The 17,960-nt window shown below is 48.4% G+C and overlaps 1 protein-coding gene across 8 annotated transcripts in view; it reads left to right on the top strand.

Moving 5' to 3' along the window:
* The window catches only part of RBM5 (RNA binding motif protein 5), a 24,822-nt gene extending 12,797 nt beyond the window's left edge, over positions 1 to 12,025 (top strand). For 2 of the 8 annotated variants that reach the window (XM_032647935.1, XM_032647934.1), the window contains exons 9-25: positions 413 to 478; positions 1,338 to 1,498; positions 1,947 to 2,044; positions 2,649 to 2,736; positions 2,850 to 2,927; positions 3,011 to 3,083; positions 3,756 to 3,841; positions 4,226 to 4,304; positions 4,517 to 4,608; positions 6,480 to 6,641; positions 7,488 to 7,637; positions 7,720 to 7,791; positions 8,369 to 8,548; positions 9,089 to 9,163; positions 10,183 to 10,280; positions 10,358 to 10,487; positions 11,355 to 12,025. In XM_032647935.1, the coding sequence (XP_032503826.1) occupies positions 413 to 478; positions 1,338 to 1,498; positions 1,947 to 2,044; positions 2,649 to 2,736; positions 2,850 to 2,927; positions 3,011 to 3,083; positions 3,756 to 3,841; positions 4,226 to 4,304; positions 4,517 to 4,608; positions 6,480 to 6,641; positions 7,488 to 7,637; positions 7,720 to 7,791; positions 8,369 to 8,548; positions 9,089 to 9,163; positions 10,183 to 10,280; positions 10,358 to 10,487; positions 11,355 to 11,480 (1,814 nt within the window). In that variant the 3' untranslated portion in view covers positions 11,481 to 12,025. Of the gene's footprint in view, positions 1 to 412; positions 479 to 1,337; positions 1,499 to 1,946; positions 2,045 to 2,648; positions 2,737 to 2,849; positions 3,084 to 3,755; positions 3,842 to 4,068; positions 4,305 to 4,516; positions 4,609 to 6,479; positions 6,642 to 7,487; positions 7,638 to 7,719; positions 7,792 to 8,368; positions 8,549 to 9,088; positions 9,164 to 10,182; positions 10,281 to 10,357 lie in introns of all 8 variants that reach the window. The other 6 variants (XR_004352094.1, XR_004352096.1, XM_032647933.1 and 3 more) reach the window with 4 other exon arrangements.
* Positions 12,026 to 17,960: the final 5,935 nt, after the last annotated feature.

Below are 17,960 nucleotides of genomic sequence, written 5' to 3'. Positions count from 1 at the left end.
GTCTGTGAACCTAAGGAAAAGTACAGGTTGTAGGGCATTTAAACAAGTAACCTATATATTTTCCTTAAACCTTCTTACCTTAGGTTAGGTAGATCCTGCTGATGATTGTGAGAGTACACATAGTTCTTTTATGTTCCAAAATTAAGTCTGCTCGCCTTGTTTACATTCTGCATCTGCTTTTCTTTAGTATAGAGGTAATGTCAGTCCTCCACTGGCCCAATTTTTGCATTCCCCATTTAAAATTCATGTCAAAATTAATGAGGTTTTACTATAGCCACAAATGGTTAAAAAAGAAAAAACTGATACATTTACTTTAAATTAAAACTTTGGTATTTCAATGTATTTTTTATATTGGTTTGTTGTTTGTTTGTCTTCAGTTACTGATTCTTCCTCTTTCTTTCCTTTCTTGTAGACTCCGAACAGGAAGTGCCCCCTGGAACCACAGAATCAGTTCAGTCTGTGGATTACTACTGTGATAGTAAGTTCAAATGTAATCTTTTGGTCTTTATGTTGGAAATTAACCTCCATTTGATGTTTTTGTTCTCCTACCCTTTTTTATTTTATTTATTTATTTTGCATTTATTTTATTTATTTATTTTTGGCTGGCGCTGGGTCTTCGTTGCTGCGCACGGGCTTTCTCTAGTTGCGGTGAGCGGGCTTCTCATTGCGGTGGCCTCTCCTGCTGCACAACACGGGCTCTAGGCATGCAGGCTTCAGTAGTTTGGGCATGCAGGCTCAGCAGTTGTGGCTCGTGGGCTCTAGAGCGGAGGCTCAGTAGTTGTGGCGCACGGGCTTAGTTGCTCCGCAGCATGTGGGATCTTCCCGGACCAGGGCTCGAACCCCTGTCCCCTGCATTGGCAGACGGATTCTTAACCACTGCGCCACCAGGGAAGTCCCATCCTGCCATTTTTTTTTGTTTTGTTTTTTTCATCCTGCCGTTTTTTAATGAGGAGCAGTAGCTTCAGGTTGCCTCATAAAAGACTGGTTTTTAGAATCTTCTCCATGTCAAAGTGTGAAAGATATGCAGTCGACTCTTGAACAACGTGGGTTTAACGAACAATGTGGGTTTTTTCAATGAATGCTATAGTAGTACAGTATCCTCTGGTTGAATCTGGGGATGTGGAACTACCAGTACAGAGGGCTGACTATAAAGTTATATACAGATTTTTGACTGCGTGGCTGGGATGGGAGTGGGGTCAGCACCTCTCATCCCCCTGCATTCAAGGGTCAAATATGCTAGAAACCTCCCAAAATGGATTTGTTTGTACTTGAACCTGCCTTGAAAAGCATTGGTTGTGGGAATGCATGTATCTGTCATCTGTCTCATTCACCTGCAGCAATCATACTTCGAAACATAGCTCCACACACTGTGGTGGATTCCATCATGACAGCGCTGTCTCCCTACGCATCCTTAGCTGTCAATAACATTCGCCTCATAAAAGACAAACAGACCCAGCAGAACAGAGGCTTCGCGTTTGTGCAGCTGTCTTCTGCAATGGTGAGATGTTCATTGAATCTTTCCTTTTAAAAGAAACTGAGATTTAAGAGGCAAATGTGGTTCATCCAATTGTGATACTGTGTGTAAGGCTCCTAGAGCCCAAAGTTCAAGACTTAAGAAATGACAGTTATTACAGTGCTAAATTATAGGCTGATGACTTCAGTAAGTGGTAAAAATACCATATATATCTGTAGATAACTGAAGGTTGAGCCATAGTTTTGTCATTTCATCATGCTTTGTTTTAGACTGTTTTAGCATTTACTCTTTCAATAATACTGGATACCTTCATGTCCTGGAGGAAAGAGGGCTGATTTTTTTCTAATGATTTCATATCCGCAAATAAGAATGAAGTGCTATTCTTTTTTTAATATTTCTTTGACTGGGCTAGGTAGTAGAGAGAGATTTTCAATTACGTGACAAAATTGTTTTTCTTCACATTCTCCTTCAGGACGCTTCTCAGCTGCTTCAGATACTACAGAGTCTCCATCCTCCTTTGAAAATTGATGGCAAAACTATTGGGGTTGATTTTGCAAAAAGTGCCAGAAAGTGAGTGGCTTCATTGTCCTTACTTCAAACCGCTGCATCCGCGTGCTTGTCCAGGGATGCTTTACTAACTGCACTCAAAGCCCGTGTTCTCTACATTGAGACACTATCCTTCCTGGTTGGCTGGGAAGGATACAGTTGTCTTCTTAGAACTTATTCCCTCCTGTCTCAATAACCAGTTGCCAGAAAACTTCAGAGCAGGACAAAGAGAGACATGGCAGATGGGTTGAGAATAAATGCTATGCAAACTGCTTCAAGATGGTGCAAACCCATCTGGATATAATTCTTTACTTCCAGAACAACATGCAGTTTCATGTATATAGAGCTTCATTCTAGCGATGTAAATTTCCCCTTTCTGGTGTCATTGCTCATCCAGCAGACACCTTATTAGATGGAAGGGTACAAAGGAGAATAGAAATACTACAGGGACACTTGCCCACTTAGGGCTTTGCCCATGGGAACCCTTCCTCATCTGAAATGTGGCCTTGCTGGCATTAGAGACCTTCCAACAAAGGCTGGAGTGAATTGCTGTTTTCTGGGTAGTGTGGCATTAGTGATTGGAAGCATACTGAGATAGAATCACGTGATTGGATCATTGTGGTTTCAGAGACTTGGTCCTTCCAGATGGTAACCGGGTCAGTGCTTTCTCCGTGGCTAGTACAGCCATTGCTGCCGCTCAGTGGTCTTCCACCCAGGTAAGATGGAGGATCTTTTTGCTCAATGTAGTGTGGTGGTGTTGCCCGGATTCACTCCAAGGACATTTGAAAAACTTGATGTCTGTGTTTCCTCTTCTTTTCATATTTTGTAGTCTCAGAGTGGCGAAGGAGGCAATGTTGACTACAGTTACCTGCAGCCAGGCCAAGATGGCTACACCCAGTATGCTCAGGTAGGTAGATTTGACCAGCATCCAACTTCTGGTCTCCAGAGTGTGTCTGAGAATAGCAGCTTTAATGGTGGACTCTTCTACAGTACTCACAGGATTACCAACAGTTTTATCAGCAACAGGCTGGAGGATTGGAATCTGATGCATCATCTGCATCAGGTAATAAACTTCATATTCCCTTTATTTTTGTTTAAGCAAATACAATTGAGGAGATAGAACTAGATGTTCTCACTAGACCCAAATAAATCTATGAGGGCCATTTCCCTGCAAAACTTGGGGATAGGACACATTCAGGGTTGTCACCATGTGCCTAAGGTCCTAGGGGAATATTGGGATTGCTCGTGTACATCAGGAGCTGATAAGAAGCTCTTAGAGACCATGTGATGAGTGTTCATTCTTGGAATTCAGTATTTTCCCTTTCTGTGTTGTTAGGAATCATGTGGGTGACCATGTAGGTTCAGGTAAGCAGAGACGGTGTGGCCCTGCAGTCTGGTGTCCAGACATTAATCAGAAGGGTCACTCTAAAAGCTTATGCTTCAGTTGTTCTAGAATTATAAAGGTGTGGCAGTTAAATCTATTCGCAACCCCAGAGCAGATATGGAGACTTTCTTCTCTTCCTTCTTCTTAACCATCATACAGAATGTTTGACTTTGTGTGTCACATTCTAGTAGGATTATAAAAATGAAAATATCGTAGGTTCAAGAGTACTTATTGGGAATTAGGTTGTTAAGAACTGACATATACAAAGATGCTAGATTGGGCATTACAGATAAGGATGTTTGGCTTAGAGTTCAGTGCGTTGGCTCTTCTAACTCCTGTGTTTATTATCAGGCACAGCGGTGACCACCACCTCAGCGGCTGTAGTATCTCAGAGTCCCCAGCTATATAATCAGACCTCCAATCCACCCGGCTCTCCGGTAATCCTGTCATTTTAGATACAGAACTGGTGACTGTTGGGAAAGCTTTGTGTTGCCATACTAGTATTGTCTTTGTCTGCTGTATGAGCTAGGATTGAATAATACACATTCCAGTCTCACTTCTCTGTCAAATATTATTAGATAATAAAATAATTTTGTGTATGTATTTTAAGTGCAAGATTCCAAACAGTGTATTTATACTATGCATGTTTCGACTTGACCTTTAGGAAGAAAGTTGTCAACATGTGTTTTGATCAAGGATTGCCTTAGATCGTTGCTACAGTGGGTCTGTCAGGGGGCCCTTCCTGCTGGATGATTGCAGTGATTTAGTTCTCTTGAGAGACTTTACAGTTGAAATTATATTGAAGCTGCTGTTCTTTCCAGACTGAGGAAGCACAGCCTAGCACTAGTACACAGGCCCCAGCCGCTTCCCCCACTGGTGTAGTTCCTGGTACCAAATATGGTAAGCCAAACCTCATGGGGCTGTTGATAGTTGGAAGGTCCTAGTTGTTGTCTTTGTTTAATAAGAGTTCCTCTCCCTTTGTGGGTGTCAGAGGGACACTTGGGGATGTGAGAGAAGACCATTAAGGCCTGCTGCATCTCAGTGGCTTAGAATTTAAAGTAAAGCCAGTTTCTTACCTGGAATGACTGTATGCTGGATTTTGTTTTTTGCAGCAGTGCCTGACACGTCCACTTACCAGTATGATGAATCTTCAGGATATTACTATGATCCGACAACAGGGCTGTACTATGACCCCAACTCACAGGTAATTTAAGAGTTAAAATACATGTTTTGAGGTATAATGTACATACGGAAAAAATGCATGAAACTGACGTGCAGTTCTTGCAGTTCTTTGAATGTTTACATGTATATGCGTTCATACATACACCAGCACTGAGATAAGAACGAGAGCATTCCTAGCACACTGGACATTCTCTGGTGCCTGTTGCTGTTCGATCAGTAACCCCACCCGTAGCCACTATTCTTACTCCTAAACCATGGATTATTTTGTCAAGTTAAAATTTATAGGTGACTGTTAACCTTCATGTAAAGACCTGGATAAAAATTTTAATTGTGGGCTTCCCTGGTGGCGCAGTGGTTGAGAGTCCTCCTGCTGATGCAGGGGACACGGGTTCGTGCCCCGGTCCGGGAAGGTCCCACATGCCACGAAGCTGTAGGCCCGTGAGCCATGGCCGCTGAGCCTGTGCATCTGGAGCATGTGCTCCACAACGGGAGAGGCCACAACACTGAGAGGCCCGCGTACCACAAAAAAAAAAAAAAAAAATTTTAATTGTGATTTTTTTTCTTACTATATATTGTTTTTTTAATTGAGATAAAATTCACATAACACAAAATTCACCATTTTAACCATTTAGAGTGTTCAGTTCAGTGGTATATTCACAGTGTTGTGCAGCCATCATCACTATCTAATTATAGAACCTTTTCATCAACCTGAAAAGAAACCCTATGCCCTATATATTAAGCAGTCACTTCCTAATCCCATCCCACCCCAGCAAATGCTGTCTGCTTTCTGTCTCTATGGATTTGCCTATTCTAGACATTTTGTGTAAATGGAATCAGATATGTGACCTTTTGTGTCTGGCTTTTACTTAGCAACCCTTTGTATTTTTGAGAATAGAAATTAGCAGATGTGTGGAGTGATATTTTATTTTTGGTGGTGTGTATAACTTTTAAAGAGGAAAAGCAACATTAACACTCCAAAAATAAACAGCTATTTATGACCAGGAGCTGTATGTATATATAGAACAGTAAAAATAAGTGCTTTTAACAGGAACTTGGCATTGAGAGCTTGTGGTTTCTGAGAGTCAGGTGTGAAGCTGTGTGGGACCTGCCAGGGAGGCTGAGCCTGTGCGTGGTTCTTCCACTGCTCTTGCTTGTGAAGTCTGACCTTTCCCAGGCCATTCTTCTTGGCAGCCATAGAAGTTGTGGCTCCTGTGCCTGACCCGCACCACCTTCCCTGGAAGAGATACAGCAGGCAGTCTCTCCTGGGTCCCTGTTGAGCAGGTAGAGTGAGTGATTGAAGAATAGAGAAGAGGAGAGATAACTGCTACCTATTCTCTGTTGTGGTTCTCCCCACAAATTTCAGATCAAGTTCCTTCACATGTCACCTCCTTCCAGGCTCCTGAGCTAGCCTCTTACAAACCTGTTTGGTTGCCTGAATGTCCACAGGCCGTGTTCTGTATGGTTGAACCCAACAATGACATGTTAACTGGTTGTCATGGAGGACGTATGAGAAAAAGCTCCTCCTGAACCACCTGTTCTGGGCACTTGGTTTGTGTAAATGGTCTGTCTATGGAAAGGAGTCAGACGCGTTTCTCTTTGGGTACCCTCCAGGCCCAGGGATTAAGTTAATAGGAACTAGACTCTTGAAAAGAAACCACACTCTACCTTTGCCCAAGAGGTTTCACACCTCTTGGCTGGTTCATCATCCTCACCTACACCAAGGTGTACAGCACCTCTTCTCTACGTAGAAAATATTACTAGTCTGCAACATGCTTTGTTTTTATGTTTAGTTTTTTTGACAAAACAACTTTGATGTGGGTTTTTGACAAAATACTCCTTTAAGTTAATGGTTCAACACAGCAGAAATCTGCATTAATGGTATTTTTTTCCCAGTACTACTACAATTCCTTAACCCAGCAGTACCTGTACTGGGATGGAGAGAAGGAGACTTACGTCCTGGCTGCGGAGTCTAACTCCCACCAGCAGACAGGCCTACCTCCTGCAAAAGAGGGGAAGGAAAAGAAGGAGAAACCCAAGAGCAAAACAGCACAGCAGGTAAGGTCATGACCCAGCCAGCAGACCCAGCTTTCTCTCTGGGATATTGGGCTTAATTTTTATGGTTTTTTTTGTTGGGGGGCAGGGGGGCGAGGCATTTATATCTGCTTTATTTGGATTCTTTAAAATGGGGCCACACATCTTATTTATATCAAGTTTGTAGAGCATTTTGCAATTTTTTAGTGTTACCATATGTTGTCTGTCAGTTGCCTATGTACTTAGGGGAAAAAAATCCTGAAAGACTCAAAGACTTTTTTAATATTTATTTATTTGGCTGCGTCGTGTCTTAGTTGAGGTACGCGGGATCTTCATTGCCGCGTGCAGGGTCTTTAGTTGTGGCATGAGGGAACTAGTTCCCTGACCAGGGATAGAACCCGAGCCCCCTGCATTGTGAGCACAGAGTCTTAGCCACTGGACCACCAGGGAAGTCCCTGAGATTTAGGTTGTATAAGGCTGTATGGGGTTTCCTGTGCCTTTCGGCGGTTAGAAGAATTCACTGAAGAGTTCCCTCTGATGGAGCAGCAAGAAGAAAAGAGTCATTAATCAGCCTGCATAGTGCAGGAGCCTGCATGAGTCCCAGCTTCAGTCCAGGGAGGAAAAGTCATTTATACAGGTAACTTCAATGGGAAACTGATAGAGGCCATCCATAAAAACTATTTATGGAATTTAAAATACATTGACTTTTGAGACCTTTAATGACTTTGGTTGTATGTACCTCATAAAGGTAAGGGCAAAAGGGGTTTTGTTACAGTTTGTTACAATAATGGCTTGTTTTCATGGCATAGGAGGCTGTTTTCTAAGTTCCTCTACCTAAGTGTATTTTTTGTAATTGTTGTTTGACTTTAGATTGCCAAAGACATGGAACGCTGGGCTAAGAGTTTAAACAAGCAGAAAGAAAATTTTAAAAACAGCTTTCAACCTGTCAATTCTTTGAGGGAAGAAGAAAGGAGAGAATCTGCTGCAGCAGATGCTGGCTTTGCTCTCTTTGAGAAGAAGGTAACAGTAGCAGGAATGGCCTTACTTCATGAGGGGAACTTATGTAAAATTTGAGGCTTATGACGTGTTCTCTGTTTCCCAGGGAGCCTTAGCAGAAAGGCAGCAGCTTATCCCCGAATTGGTGCGAAATGGAGACGAGGAGAATCCCCTCAAAGTAAGGAAGTACCACCAGTTTAAAGACCATATCTGTGCTTTGTGTCTCACTTTGAAACTCAGCTGCATCGTGGCTAATGTGACTTCTACTTAATTGGTCCCTGTCAGTGGGTATTTGGAGCAGCTTCTGCACATAGAATCCATGTTCAGGGCTTTGCTTTCCCTGTGTGAGAGCTGGAGAGATGGAGCAGGGAATGAAGCCCGAATTCCTGAGCTCAGTTAATTGAGTTTTATTGCATTTGTAAATAGAGAGTTTTAACAGACTGGAAAGAGAAAATTAAGACAAGAAAAAAACGTATTTTATTGGTAGATACTAATGTGGGTGGGCCGTTACTCTCAGCTGTTGTATTTGGGGTTTTCAAATATGGTTAGCAGTTTGAGAACAGCCATCCAGGAACTCTTCTTGGGGCCCCAAGAGGGTTGGTGCCAGGAGGCTCTCAAGCCCAGCACTGGAGGACCTGGCTGCTCCACTCAGTATGGGTAATGCGTACTCTCACAGTTTGGATTAGGCATTACTTTTAGCCATTGCTATCTTCCTGTTGTACATTTCCAATGACCCACCCTCCTTTTGTCCCTAGAGGGGTCTCGTTGCTGCTTACAGTGGTGACAGTGACAATGAAGAGGAGCTGGTGGAGAGACTTGAGAGTGAAGAAGAAAAGCTGGCCGACTGGAAGAAGATGGCCTGCCTGCTCTGCCGGCGCCAGTTCCCAAACAGAGACGCCCTGGTCAGGCACCAGCAGCTCTCAGACCTACACAAGGTGGCCATGCTTCTCTGAGCTGATCTGAGGCAGGGAGGGGAGGCAGCAAGATGCTGTGAGTGCCCTGACGGTAGTGAAGTTTCAGTAAATACCTGTATTAAATGATTGCCTTTTAGAAGGCTGCTCCTGATTATAGTATGTTCTAGATTATAGAGTGGAAAGGACCGTGGCAGCTCCATATGTACCGGGCTCTGGCTTTCATGCTGTAGTGTAGTGAATTAGGCTTTGACTCTTAGAATGTAATAGATACTGGGGCTTCCCTGGTGGCGCAGTGGTTGAGAGTCCAACCTGCCGATGCAGGGGACACGGGTTCGTGCCCCGGTCCGGGAAGATCCCACATGCCGCAGAGCGGCTGGGCCCATGAGCCATGGCTACTGAGCCTGGGCGTCCGGAGCCTGTGCTCCACGATGGGAGAGGCCACAACAGTGAGAGGCCCGCATACCGCAAAAAAAAAAAAAAAAAAAGAATATAATAGATACTGATAATGTGATATCTCAAATTAGGTGTGAATTCTTACTGTGTGTAAAATCTCTCGTATAGCAAAACATGGACATCTACCGACGATCCAGGCTGAGCGAGCAGGAGCTGGAAGCCTTGGAGCTGAGGGAGAGAGAGGTGAATGGGGGTCAATGTGCCGCTAGAGTGTCTTGGGGTAACTGCCTTTGGCTTTTATTTGTAGCACTTGTTTCAGGTCCCAGGGACAGGGTTGGGTTTGCCACATACCTGTCACCTGGCCATTGTGGCTCATGTAGACTGGACCCAACTCTGTGCGCTTTGTGAGCCCTGAACTGACGCTTAATGAGGGTGCTCAAGGCTGCTCACAAGTCCTGAGTGCCAAATACTTGCTGGTGAAGTATGCTGGATTTTAGCAAGGAGAGAGTGAGCTCATTTGGCCTGGCCAGGGAAGCCTTTGTGAACAATGAGAGGAGCTTCAAATGAGGCCCAGGGAACAGCAGGACACAAGATGATTGCAGGTGATGTGGAAGGAAGCAGTGGGCAGGAGAAACTTGTGGGGCCACTAATGGGCAGTCATTTGGTAGTTGACGAGGCAGGTTGAGAGCCAGCTGGGCAGGGTTTTAAATACAAATAGAGGCCTATAGGTTAGAGATGAACCAGTGAGCAAGTTACTTGAAATTTCTCACCCCACGATAGTATCTGTAGTTAGGGCTTTTGCTTTCTTGTTTTTTTCCACTGTTTATAGTGCCGTCTCCCCAGGGACTGTAGAACAGGTCTCTGGAAGTCTCCTTGGCTCTGTCTCCCTGGAGGTGGGCCTGTCCAATGCTGAGGGGGTACAGCAGCTCTGCCCTCCTCTCCCTCGAGGACCTTGGCAGGCTGTGCCCACGCCCAGCAGGCTGGTTGAAGAGCTTGACAAGAGGTGACTCGTTAAATAAAACTGGTTGTTGGAAACATAGTTCTACCCCAGGTTCCACACACAGTTCATCTCTACAAACCTGCCGTTTTGGATATGACTGAGTGCAGCGAGGGAGACAGGGCATGTGGTATTTGAGAGCACTCTAAAAGGCCAAGCTCCAGATGAAGAAAGCACTTGAGGTGATAATCTTGAAGTGTGGGTGCATGAGACTGCTACAGATTGAAGTCTGAATATCTCTAACCATGTTTGTTTTCTCACATAGATGAAATACCGGGATCGAGCTGCAGAAAGACGGGAGAAGTACGGCATTCCAGAACCTCCAGAACCTAAGCGCAAGAAGCAGTTTGATGCTGGCACTGTGTATGTGTTGTGCACATTTTCCACTTTGTGAGCCGGGGCTCTGGCTTTTTAAGTAACTGTGTGTTTGCCACTGGCAGGAATTACGAGCAGCCCACCAAAGATGGCATTGACCACAGTAACATTGGCAACAAGATGCTGCAGGCCATGGGTTGGCGGGAAGGCTCAGGTTTGGGAAGAAAGTGTCAAGGCATCACAGCCCCCATTGAGGTAAGCAGTGGCTTGCAGGCTTATCCCAGAGATGAGATGAGATTGAAGAACCCAGAGGACCTAGGACCCAGTGGGAGTTGTCTTCTCTGCAGCCCTCCCATATTTCACGCTCCTTTTAAGATGCCAGTTGGAAGGAATGGGTGTGGCACCCTACTTGATTTTTCTGGTCTTTTGGTATCTTTGGGTAAAACCTACCTTCTCCTAAGGGCTATGTCTTTCCATGTCCTTTGTTATAAACAAACCCTAATTTAATACCAATTCAGACCCGTGTAGCTTAGATTGGATTTTTAGAAAGGTACTGTGCTTTAATTTCTAAGTGATTTTGCTTATGTATAAAACAAATTATAATTTAGTAGGATTTCCATCCATGATAAGAAATCCTTTACTCAGATCTCAGGAGCAGAGGCCCTCAACCACTGGCCTTCTAGACAAAAGCACCGCCAGTGATTGCTCCCTCTCTGACCCGGTAACATAGCTTAGGTCAGACTTTTACTGTTGATTTGTGCAAGTGAGTTCTGCTGACTTCAAGCTGTCCTGCTGTGATCTGTGCCCAAAATTACCAGAGCTTCCCTGGGCTTCAGTGCAATGCTTTGTGCTTTGGGGCCCTTACAATGCTTGCTGAACAGGCATAGGAGTAGGGGAGGGTGTGGTTCTATCTGCCTGTCTCCCTTACCTATTTGATCCCTTCAGTCTTTAAACCTACTCCAGGTCTCCAATATAGAAATCCATATCTTCATTTAAAACTTCCTCTCCTGTCTTCCAGAGGGTGGTCCAGCTCAGTAGGGAGTGGGTTAGTTAGATAAGGGAGAGAGGGAGCCATCCACACCCTACCTGCCAGCTGCTGACAGCAGTTTTATCCCCCCCCAGGCTCAAGTCCGGCTAAAAGGAGCTGGCCTAGGAGCCAAAGGCAGCGCATACGGACTGTCTGGTGCAGATTCCTACAAAGATGCTGTCCGGAAGGCCATGTTTGCCCGGTTCACTGAGATGGAGTGAGACTCAGGATGAGAGAGAGAGAGAGAGAAAGAGAGAGAGAGACAGATATGACACGGAGCTCCAGAGAGCACAAGGAGTGCTCCATCTCTTGAATTCACTCTGACCACCTTTCTGTTTAAGGGCATGCCTTGTGCTGTTAATAGTTTTTAGGGCAAACCACTTCATTCTGCAAGGTTCTCCCACTTAAAGGAGTTCCCCTAGTATGGGTTATCTGGTGAATGGCCTGCCTTCCTGCTAGAGGGCTCGTGAGCTGGCCAAGGGGACAGTGGGTCTTTTATACTTCAGTGTACATAGTGTAATTGTAGTGTGTTTTACATGTGTAGCCTATGTTGTGGTCCATCAGCCCCTTGCATTCCTAAGGGGTGTTGAGATGCCCTAGGGTGGTATGTAACACCAAAGCCGCCTCTGTTATTTGTTGTGCTGTCTTTTCTCGGCAAAAGCCTTGTGTATATTTGTATATTACACATTTGTACAGAATTTTGGAAGATTTTCAGTCTAGTTGCCAAATCTGGCTCCTTTACAAAAGAAATACCTTGAAAAATGTGTGTCTGTGTCTCTTTATTCTTGGGGTGATGAAGGAAGTGTGTGAAAATTCATCATGAAAACTCCATCATAACTGAGTCGGCTTTTCCACTTCCTTACTTTGTATAGGCCTAAGTGAGTGCGAGAACTTGGGCTTCTTCACTTTTCACAGACTATCCTAGACCTGCGGGGGGTAGGCATGTTACTGCTTTGTGAGGAAGAGCCTCCCTGCTTTTGGCCACAATACAGGTGACCTCTGCTGAGGTGGAGGAGCTGAGAGGCTATCTGTCTCCCCCAAAGCACTCTACTTCTCCGCTGTCATCTCAGCTGCTGAGGAGGTAAGGTGGTCAGGGACGTTGCAGGGTTTTCCATTCAGGGTGGTGTCATCCAGTCCTTGTCATTTGGCCAGCAACACCATGCTTGACAAGAGCAGGAAGTGTGTCTGAGTCTGAGGCTGTTCCCGGGACCAGATGTGGTGATGGGGGTACCCATGCTGCCCATCTAGCTGAACTGAGTGCTTGGGCTCCCTGTTTGGCATTTAGTCAGGGAAGGGGAACTTGTTCTTAAAGTTAGACCTCCATGGCTTTTGTGAATGGTCATATTTTTCTGTTTTCAGGCAGGCCTGGCCCTTATAAAATCAGGATGAAAAATGCTCAGGAGGAGCTTTCAGGGCACGGGCCCTCACCCCAGCCTCCTAGGGGGTGCCTCAGAGAGGTTGAGCCTGGCTTTGCTAGGGAGATGTGGAGGCAAATGCAGAAACCTCAGGCTTGGGCTTCTGTGGGCTAAGGCTTGGGAACCTCACAAATGAGGGCCCAACTGATATGCCCATCTTCCAGGGACAGCCGTGGGGAGATACCATCCCCAACTCCAGAGTCCTTGCAGACGCTTGTTCTCTTAGCATTTGAGCAGCAGTTGCAAGCAGCTTAATTAGACACATCTGACAGCCAGCCTGGAAGGCTGCAGCCAACACAGGTGAGGCCACATGTTATGAAATCGGGGAAGCTCTTAATTACTTATAGCCAGCTCATCAAAGGGCAGGTGAGTGTAAGCCTCTTCCCTGGGAAGCTACAGCTGAGCCCTGGCAGGAGAGCCAGGCCTCCATCAGCCATCTTGAGCCTCTGACTTCCCCACACCAGGAAGGGCACTTGAATCGGTCCCAGCCCTACCTGGTGCTGATAGTTGCCGTACTCAGCCGCTCAAGGCTCCCATGAAGACAGCTCTGGACCACAGCATCTGCTGTCTGCACTGGCATGGGCTTTCCTATAAACATGAATTTAGTGTCCATCCTCTGATCAGATCCTGAGAGAAGCTGGCGGTTCCCTCTCCCACTTTCAGCCTGTTCCACAGCTATACCTGTCACCAGCATACCTAGCCAGGTGACTTCAACCCTCATCTTGCATCTGAACCCATGGACCAATTTCTTAAAAGTTTGACAGGCTGTACCTTTGGCTCAGATCTCTCATAGAAGGACGTATTTGGGAGATCCTGCCAGTAGTGCTAAATGACTCTTTAACCCCTGAGGACCTGAGGCTGAAGCCCAAGGGCCCAGGCATCCCCCGCTGGCCTGTCAGGTTCTACTCCATCCCCAAGCCCAGGGATGACTGTGTCATGTCCTGCCCTGCCTACCCTGACCATAGGACCGCTGTTACAGCCATGGCCGACAAGGGTGCTGTGAGAGCAGTGCAAAGTTCCCAATCAGGGAAACCCAAATCCTATATTTGGAAGGGTCTCTTGCTGACCTAGAGGGAGCCTCCAGGGATCCCAAGTCCAGCCTGCCCTTTGCTGGGACAGCTGCTGCAATGTGCAGGGCTTTGAGGGCCATCCAGGAGCAGATGTCATGGCCATGCATCAAAAGAGTTTCAAAGCCCAGATGAGCAGTCAGGCCTGAGCTAAGCTCCCCAGGCATGCACAGTTTGGCTGGAGGTTTCAAGGGCGCCTGGAGTCCAGCCATCGGCCATCCTGATTCCCGAAGGATGAATGCCCTCAGGGACAGGTGGGATGGGGGGGATGGGGGGGAGATTGCCCTGGAGACTGGACCCTGGAGAAGGGCTGTGCTACTGGTGGCCACCAGGTGGCAGCACTTCATCATTTATGGGCTGGACTCGTTTAGGTGCTCTCGTTGGGAGCATATCTCACCAAGTCCTGGGGTGCTGGAGGATCCTAGGACCTCTTCCAGGTCTCTGAGATTCAAGGGGACCTGGCTAGAACTCGGGCCTCGAAGCTCTGTGTGAAGCAGGATAGGCAACAAGTTTGGGGCCCTGCAGGTTCTTTTTATTTTTTAAGATTTATTATTTATTTAGTTATGGCTGCGACGGGGCTTAGTTGCAGCACGCAGGATCTTCGCTGAGGCACGCGGGCTTCTCTCTAGTTGTGGTGTGCGGGTTTTCTCTTCTCTAGTTGTGGCGTGCGCAGGCTCCAAAGCGTATGGACTCTGTGGTTGCAGCATGCGGGCTCTCTCGTTGAGGCGCACAAGCTCAGTAGTTATGGTTCACGGGCTTAGTTGCCCCGTGGCATGTGGGATCTTAGTTCCCTGACCAGGGATCGAACCGTGTCCCCTGCATTGTAAGGCAGATTCTTTACCACTGGGCCACCAGGGAAGTTCCCCTGCAGGTTCTTGCCAGGTCCCTTACCCCCAGGGATCACCACTGGCTAGAAAGGAAAGTTGTTGCCCAGCTGTGGGACAAAGGGTCAGGCTAGCCCTGTGCACAGTAAGTGCTTCAGTCTCTTAGCAATTCTTTTCAACCCAGGTAAATAATTTCTGTCGTCGATAAAATGCATTTCTGCCTCTCACACTCTCTTTACCCATTTGCCTGATTATTGACTCACAGAAATACTCCCTTGGCAGAGCCCACATTGGATCCAGAGCCTCTGTCTCTACAGCCAGAGGAAGTTTGGGCTGAGCTTGCCCAGGGCTCTCAGGTGGAGGCAGGGGATGCCCACATGCCCTCAACCAGCCTCCCAAAAGCTGGAAGGAGGGGGGAACTTTCCAGCAGGAGGCATAGCCAGGGGCAGGGCCCTTGCATCCGATTAGTCTCTGAACCACTTTTAGTCCCTGAATCATTTTCATCCAGTTTAAAGAGGAAACAGGCTCAAAGCAGAGCAGTTGCTGGAAATTACCAGGCTGGCAAGTGCTGAGCCTAGGTTCTGACTCAGGTACCTCTGCCCAACTGACATCTGGGCCAGCCAAAGGGACCGGTAGAGATGGATAAGCTCGGCCTTGGGGATGACCACCACCCTCACCCGCCCCCCACTACCCTGGAGAGAGAAGACAGACAGGGAGAGGCAGGAAAAAAGACAGCTGCAGACAAAGCAAGGCCTAGAGGATGCCAGGAAGAGGAGCAGGAAAGGTCTGCAGCGGCTGCAAGGGGCGGGAGGAGGCTGTGGGGCAAGATAACATGGAGTGGGGGCGGCCCACCAGGTCTGGGGGAGTCGGTTCCGCTCCACCCCCCTGGCCGCCGAGGAGATAAGACAGCCAAGGAGCAGCCGGTGAATTCTGCATGCTGAGCGGGGAGGCCAGGCGCAGCAGGCCAGGGAAAGAGGAGGGGCCAGGAGGCCTGGCCCAGAACCCCTGCCGGCTTTCCTGCCAGACTGAGCAGCCCCACAGAGCCTGGGCCACCAGGCCTGGCTCCCGCTCCAGGCAGGCACCAGCACCCTGAGTTCGGCTGCTGGACAGGAGCTCTTTGAGAATGATTCAAGGATGCAATTAAGTGTCCCCATACCATCCCCTTGCTCAGGCAGGATTGGGGGAAAGGGAATTGGAAGAGGATGAAGATATGGGAGCCCCGGCCTGCTGTGCAAGGGTGGGGTTAAGCACAGCCAAGTGCCTCAGATCACCCACTCCAGAACTCCAGCCTGGAGCAAGGCAAGGCTGGGCCAAATCCTGGGGGCACCCGGGCAGGGGCTTCTCCTTTCTCCCCAAATCCTAGGCTGGGCTGAGGGGTGGCCCACTGCATGCACAAGCATGACAGAGTACACATGCACATGCATGCACAGGCCTGGATAGTCATCCAGCAGAGTCAGGAGTGCTTCTCCAGCACCCTCGACATGCGTGGGGGTAGGACACGCAGATGCCTGCAGACCCCAACCTCCCGCGCCCACCCCGCCCGTGCGTGAAGCATGCAAGCTCACACACACCTCTTCCCAACCACCTGTACATGGGCAGGCCAGGTCCAGTCATGAAAGCTCACCCCTGCACACACTTATAACCTGCTCTGGCCCAAGGGGGTGGGAATCAGACTCTTGCTACCCTTGAAGAAAAGAAGCTTGGTCTGGCAGCTGGGAAGGAGGTGGGAGCTCACAGGCCTCAGTGGGGCAGGGCTCGGACTGGCAGAACAGAGGTACCCCCCGTGCGTGTGCACACGCGCACACACACATGCACGCAGTCACTCTGCGGCTTCCCCTTCACAGGTAGGTGGATCTTGGGGGTTTCCACCCTAAACAGGTTCCCGAGCTTACTGAACAGAGTCCTCCGCTCAGCTCTAGTGTCGAAATGCAGAGCTGAAGGGGGAGAGGAGGCTGAGGAAGGGGACATAGTGCTCCTGAAAAAACTCAAAGCTCAAAACCTTCCCTTCTATTACTTACAGCTACACTTAGTGGGGATGGGACTGAGCGGCCTTCTCCAACAGACTGGCAAACTGAGGCTCAGAGAAGGCCTGCCGCAAACCCTGACTGATAGGGTTCATCCACAGCTCGTGGTGGAAGCCCAGGGCTCTGTCTGTCCCTGCCCCTAGGCATCTCCATGGGTTGGTGTCCTCTCCCACCCAAGACTGGGCTCTGCCATCCCCTCAGGCCGGCAGACCCTAGGATCACCTCCTCAGGCTAGGAGTGCCCAGAATCGGCTAGGCTCTGCCTCCTCCCTCAGACTGGGATCTCCTAGGACTGGATGGCTTCTCCCTTAGGACTGGGTACCCCAGCAATGACTGGGCTGGGCCTCTCCTCTAAGACTAGGAGCCCCAGCCTGAGCCCCTCAGGCTCTACCAGACTCAGATACAGAACGTGAGCGGCAACCACACACTGCTGTCCTCCCCCCTCTCAGATTTTTCTGGTTCTTATTAATGTAAATGAAATCTGCTCAGCGTTCTTAATGGAAAGCGTTCCTGGAATTTGTGCACACGTGGTGGGAGGGGGTGGCACCCTGAGATTAACCCTTGTGCAGTCAGATGGAGATTCATGACTGTATAAGGACCCCTCGGGCCTCAGGCTGGGGTGGGGCTTGGCAGAACCAGGACAGTCACTCAGCCCCTCCCAGAACTGTGTCCCGGCAACATCAAAGGTGGCTGACAGAGCACCATACATACCCTCTGCCCCGAGACCAGCTGGGCAGTCCAGAGGTTTCTCAGAGCCTGAAGTAGGTGGCCTTGACAGGAAATAGGAAGCCCTAGAAGGTCCTTGATCAGGGAGGGGCCCAGCCAAAGGCTGGAGAGGCAGGGGGGCTGGGAGTGGGGGTGGGCAACCGCCAGCTAGGCTGCCCATCCTGTGCTCATCTGGCTCTATCCTGTGCTGGGAGAGGGGAGCCAGGCAACAGACCCTGTCTCTTTGAACCTCCCCACCCTGCAGGGAGAAGACCCTGCCTCTGTGGTACACCCCCATCCATCCCTCCTCCGCCCACCTTACTCCTGTGATAGATCTGCCAGGACAATTATCTTCATAACTGAAGCGGGGGCAAAGAGGGAAGCTGGAGATACAAGGGGAAGTGCCTAGGGACAACTAGCTGAGGGGGTAGGGGGGCAGCGAAGCCCTGGCCTGGAGCCCACACCTCACCCGCCTGGCTCCCGCCCCAAATCTGGATGCTTGTTCTGGCACAGCCCTCCGCCCGCCGGCCCCAGTAGAGCCGTGTTTTACTGCCTTTCGTGTCCCGGACAGGGATGTCTGCTTCATCGGTGGGGGTAGGGGAAGAGTCTAAGATTTCAATTTCTCCCAGGTGTGGCTCAGTCTGGAGGATGCCTTGGGGAGGCTGAC

Source organism: Phocoena sinus, chromosome 11, assembly GCF_008692025.1.
Source record: "Phocoena sinus isolate mPhoSin1 chromosome 11, mPhoSin1.pri, whole genome shotgun sequence".
Lineage (NCBI taxonomy): Eukaryota > Metazoa > Chordata > Mammalia > Artiodactyla > Phocoenidae > Phocoena > Phocoena sinus.
Note: the sequence above shows the minus strand (reverse complement) of the source record. Positions and strands in the feature narration are given on the sequence as shown.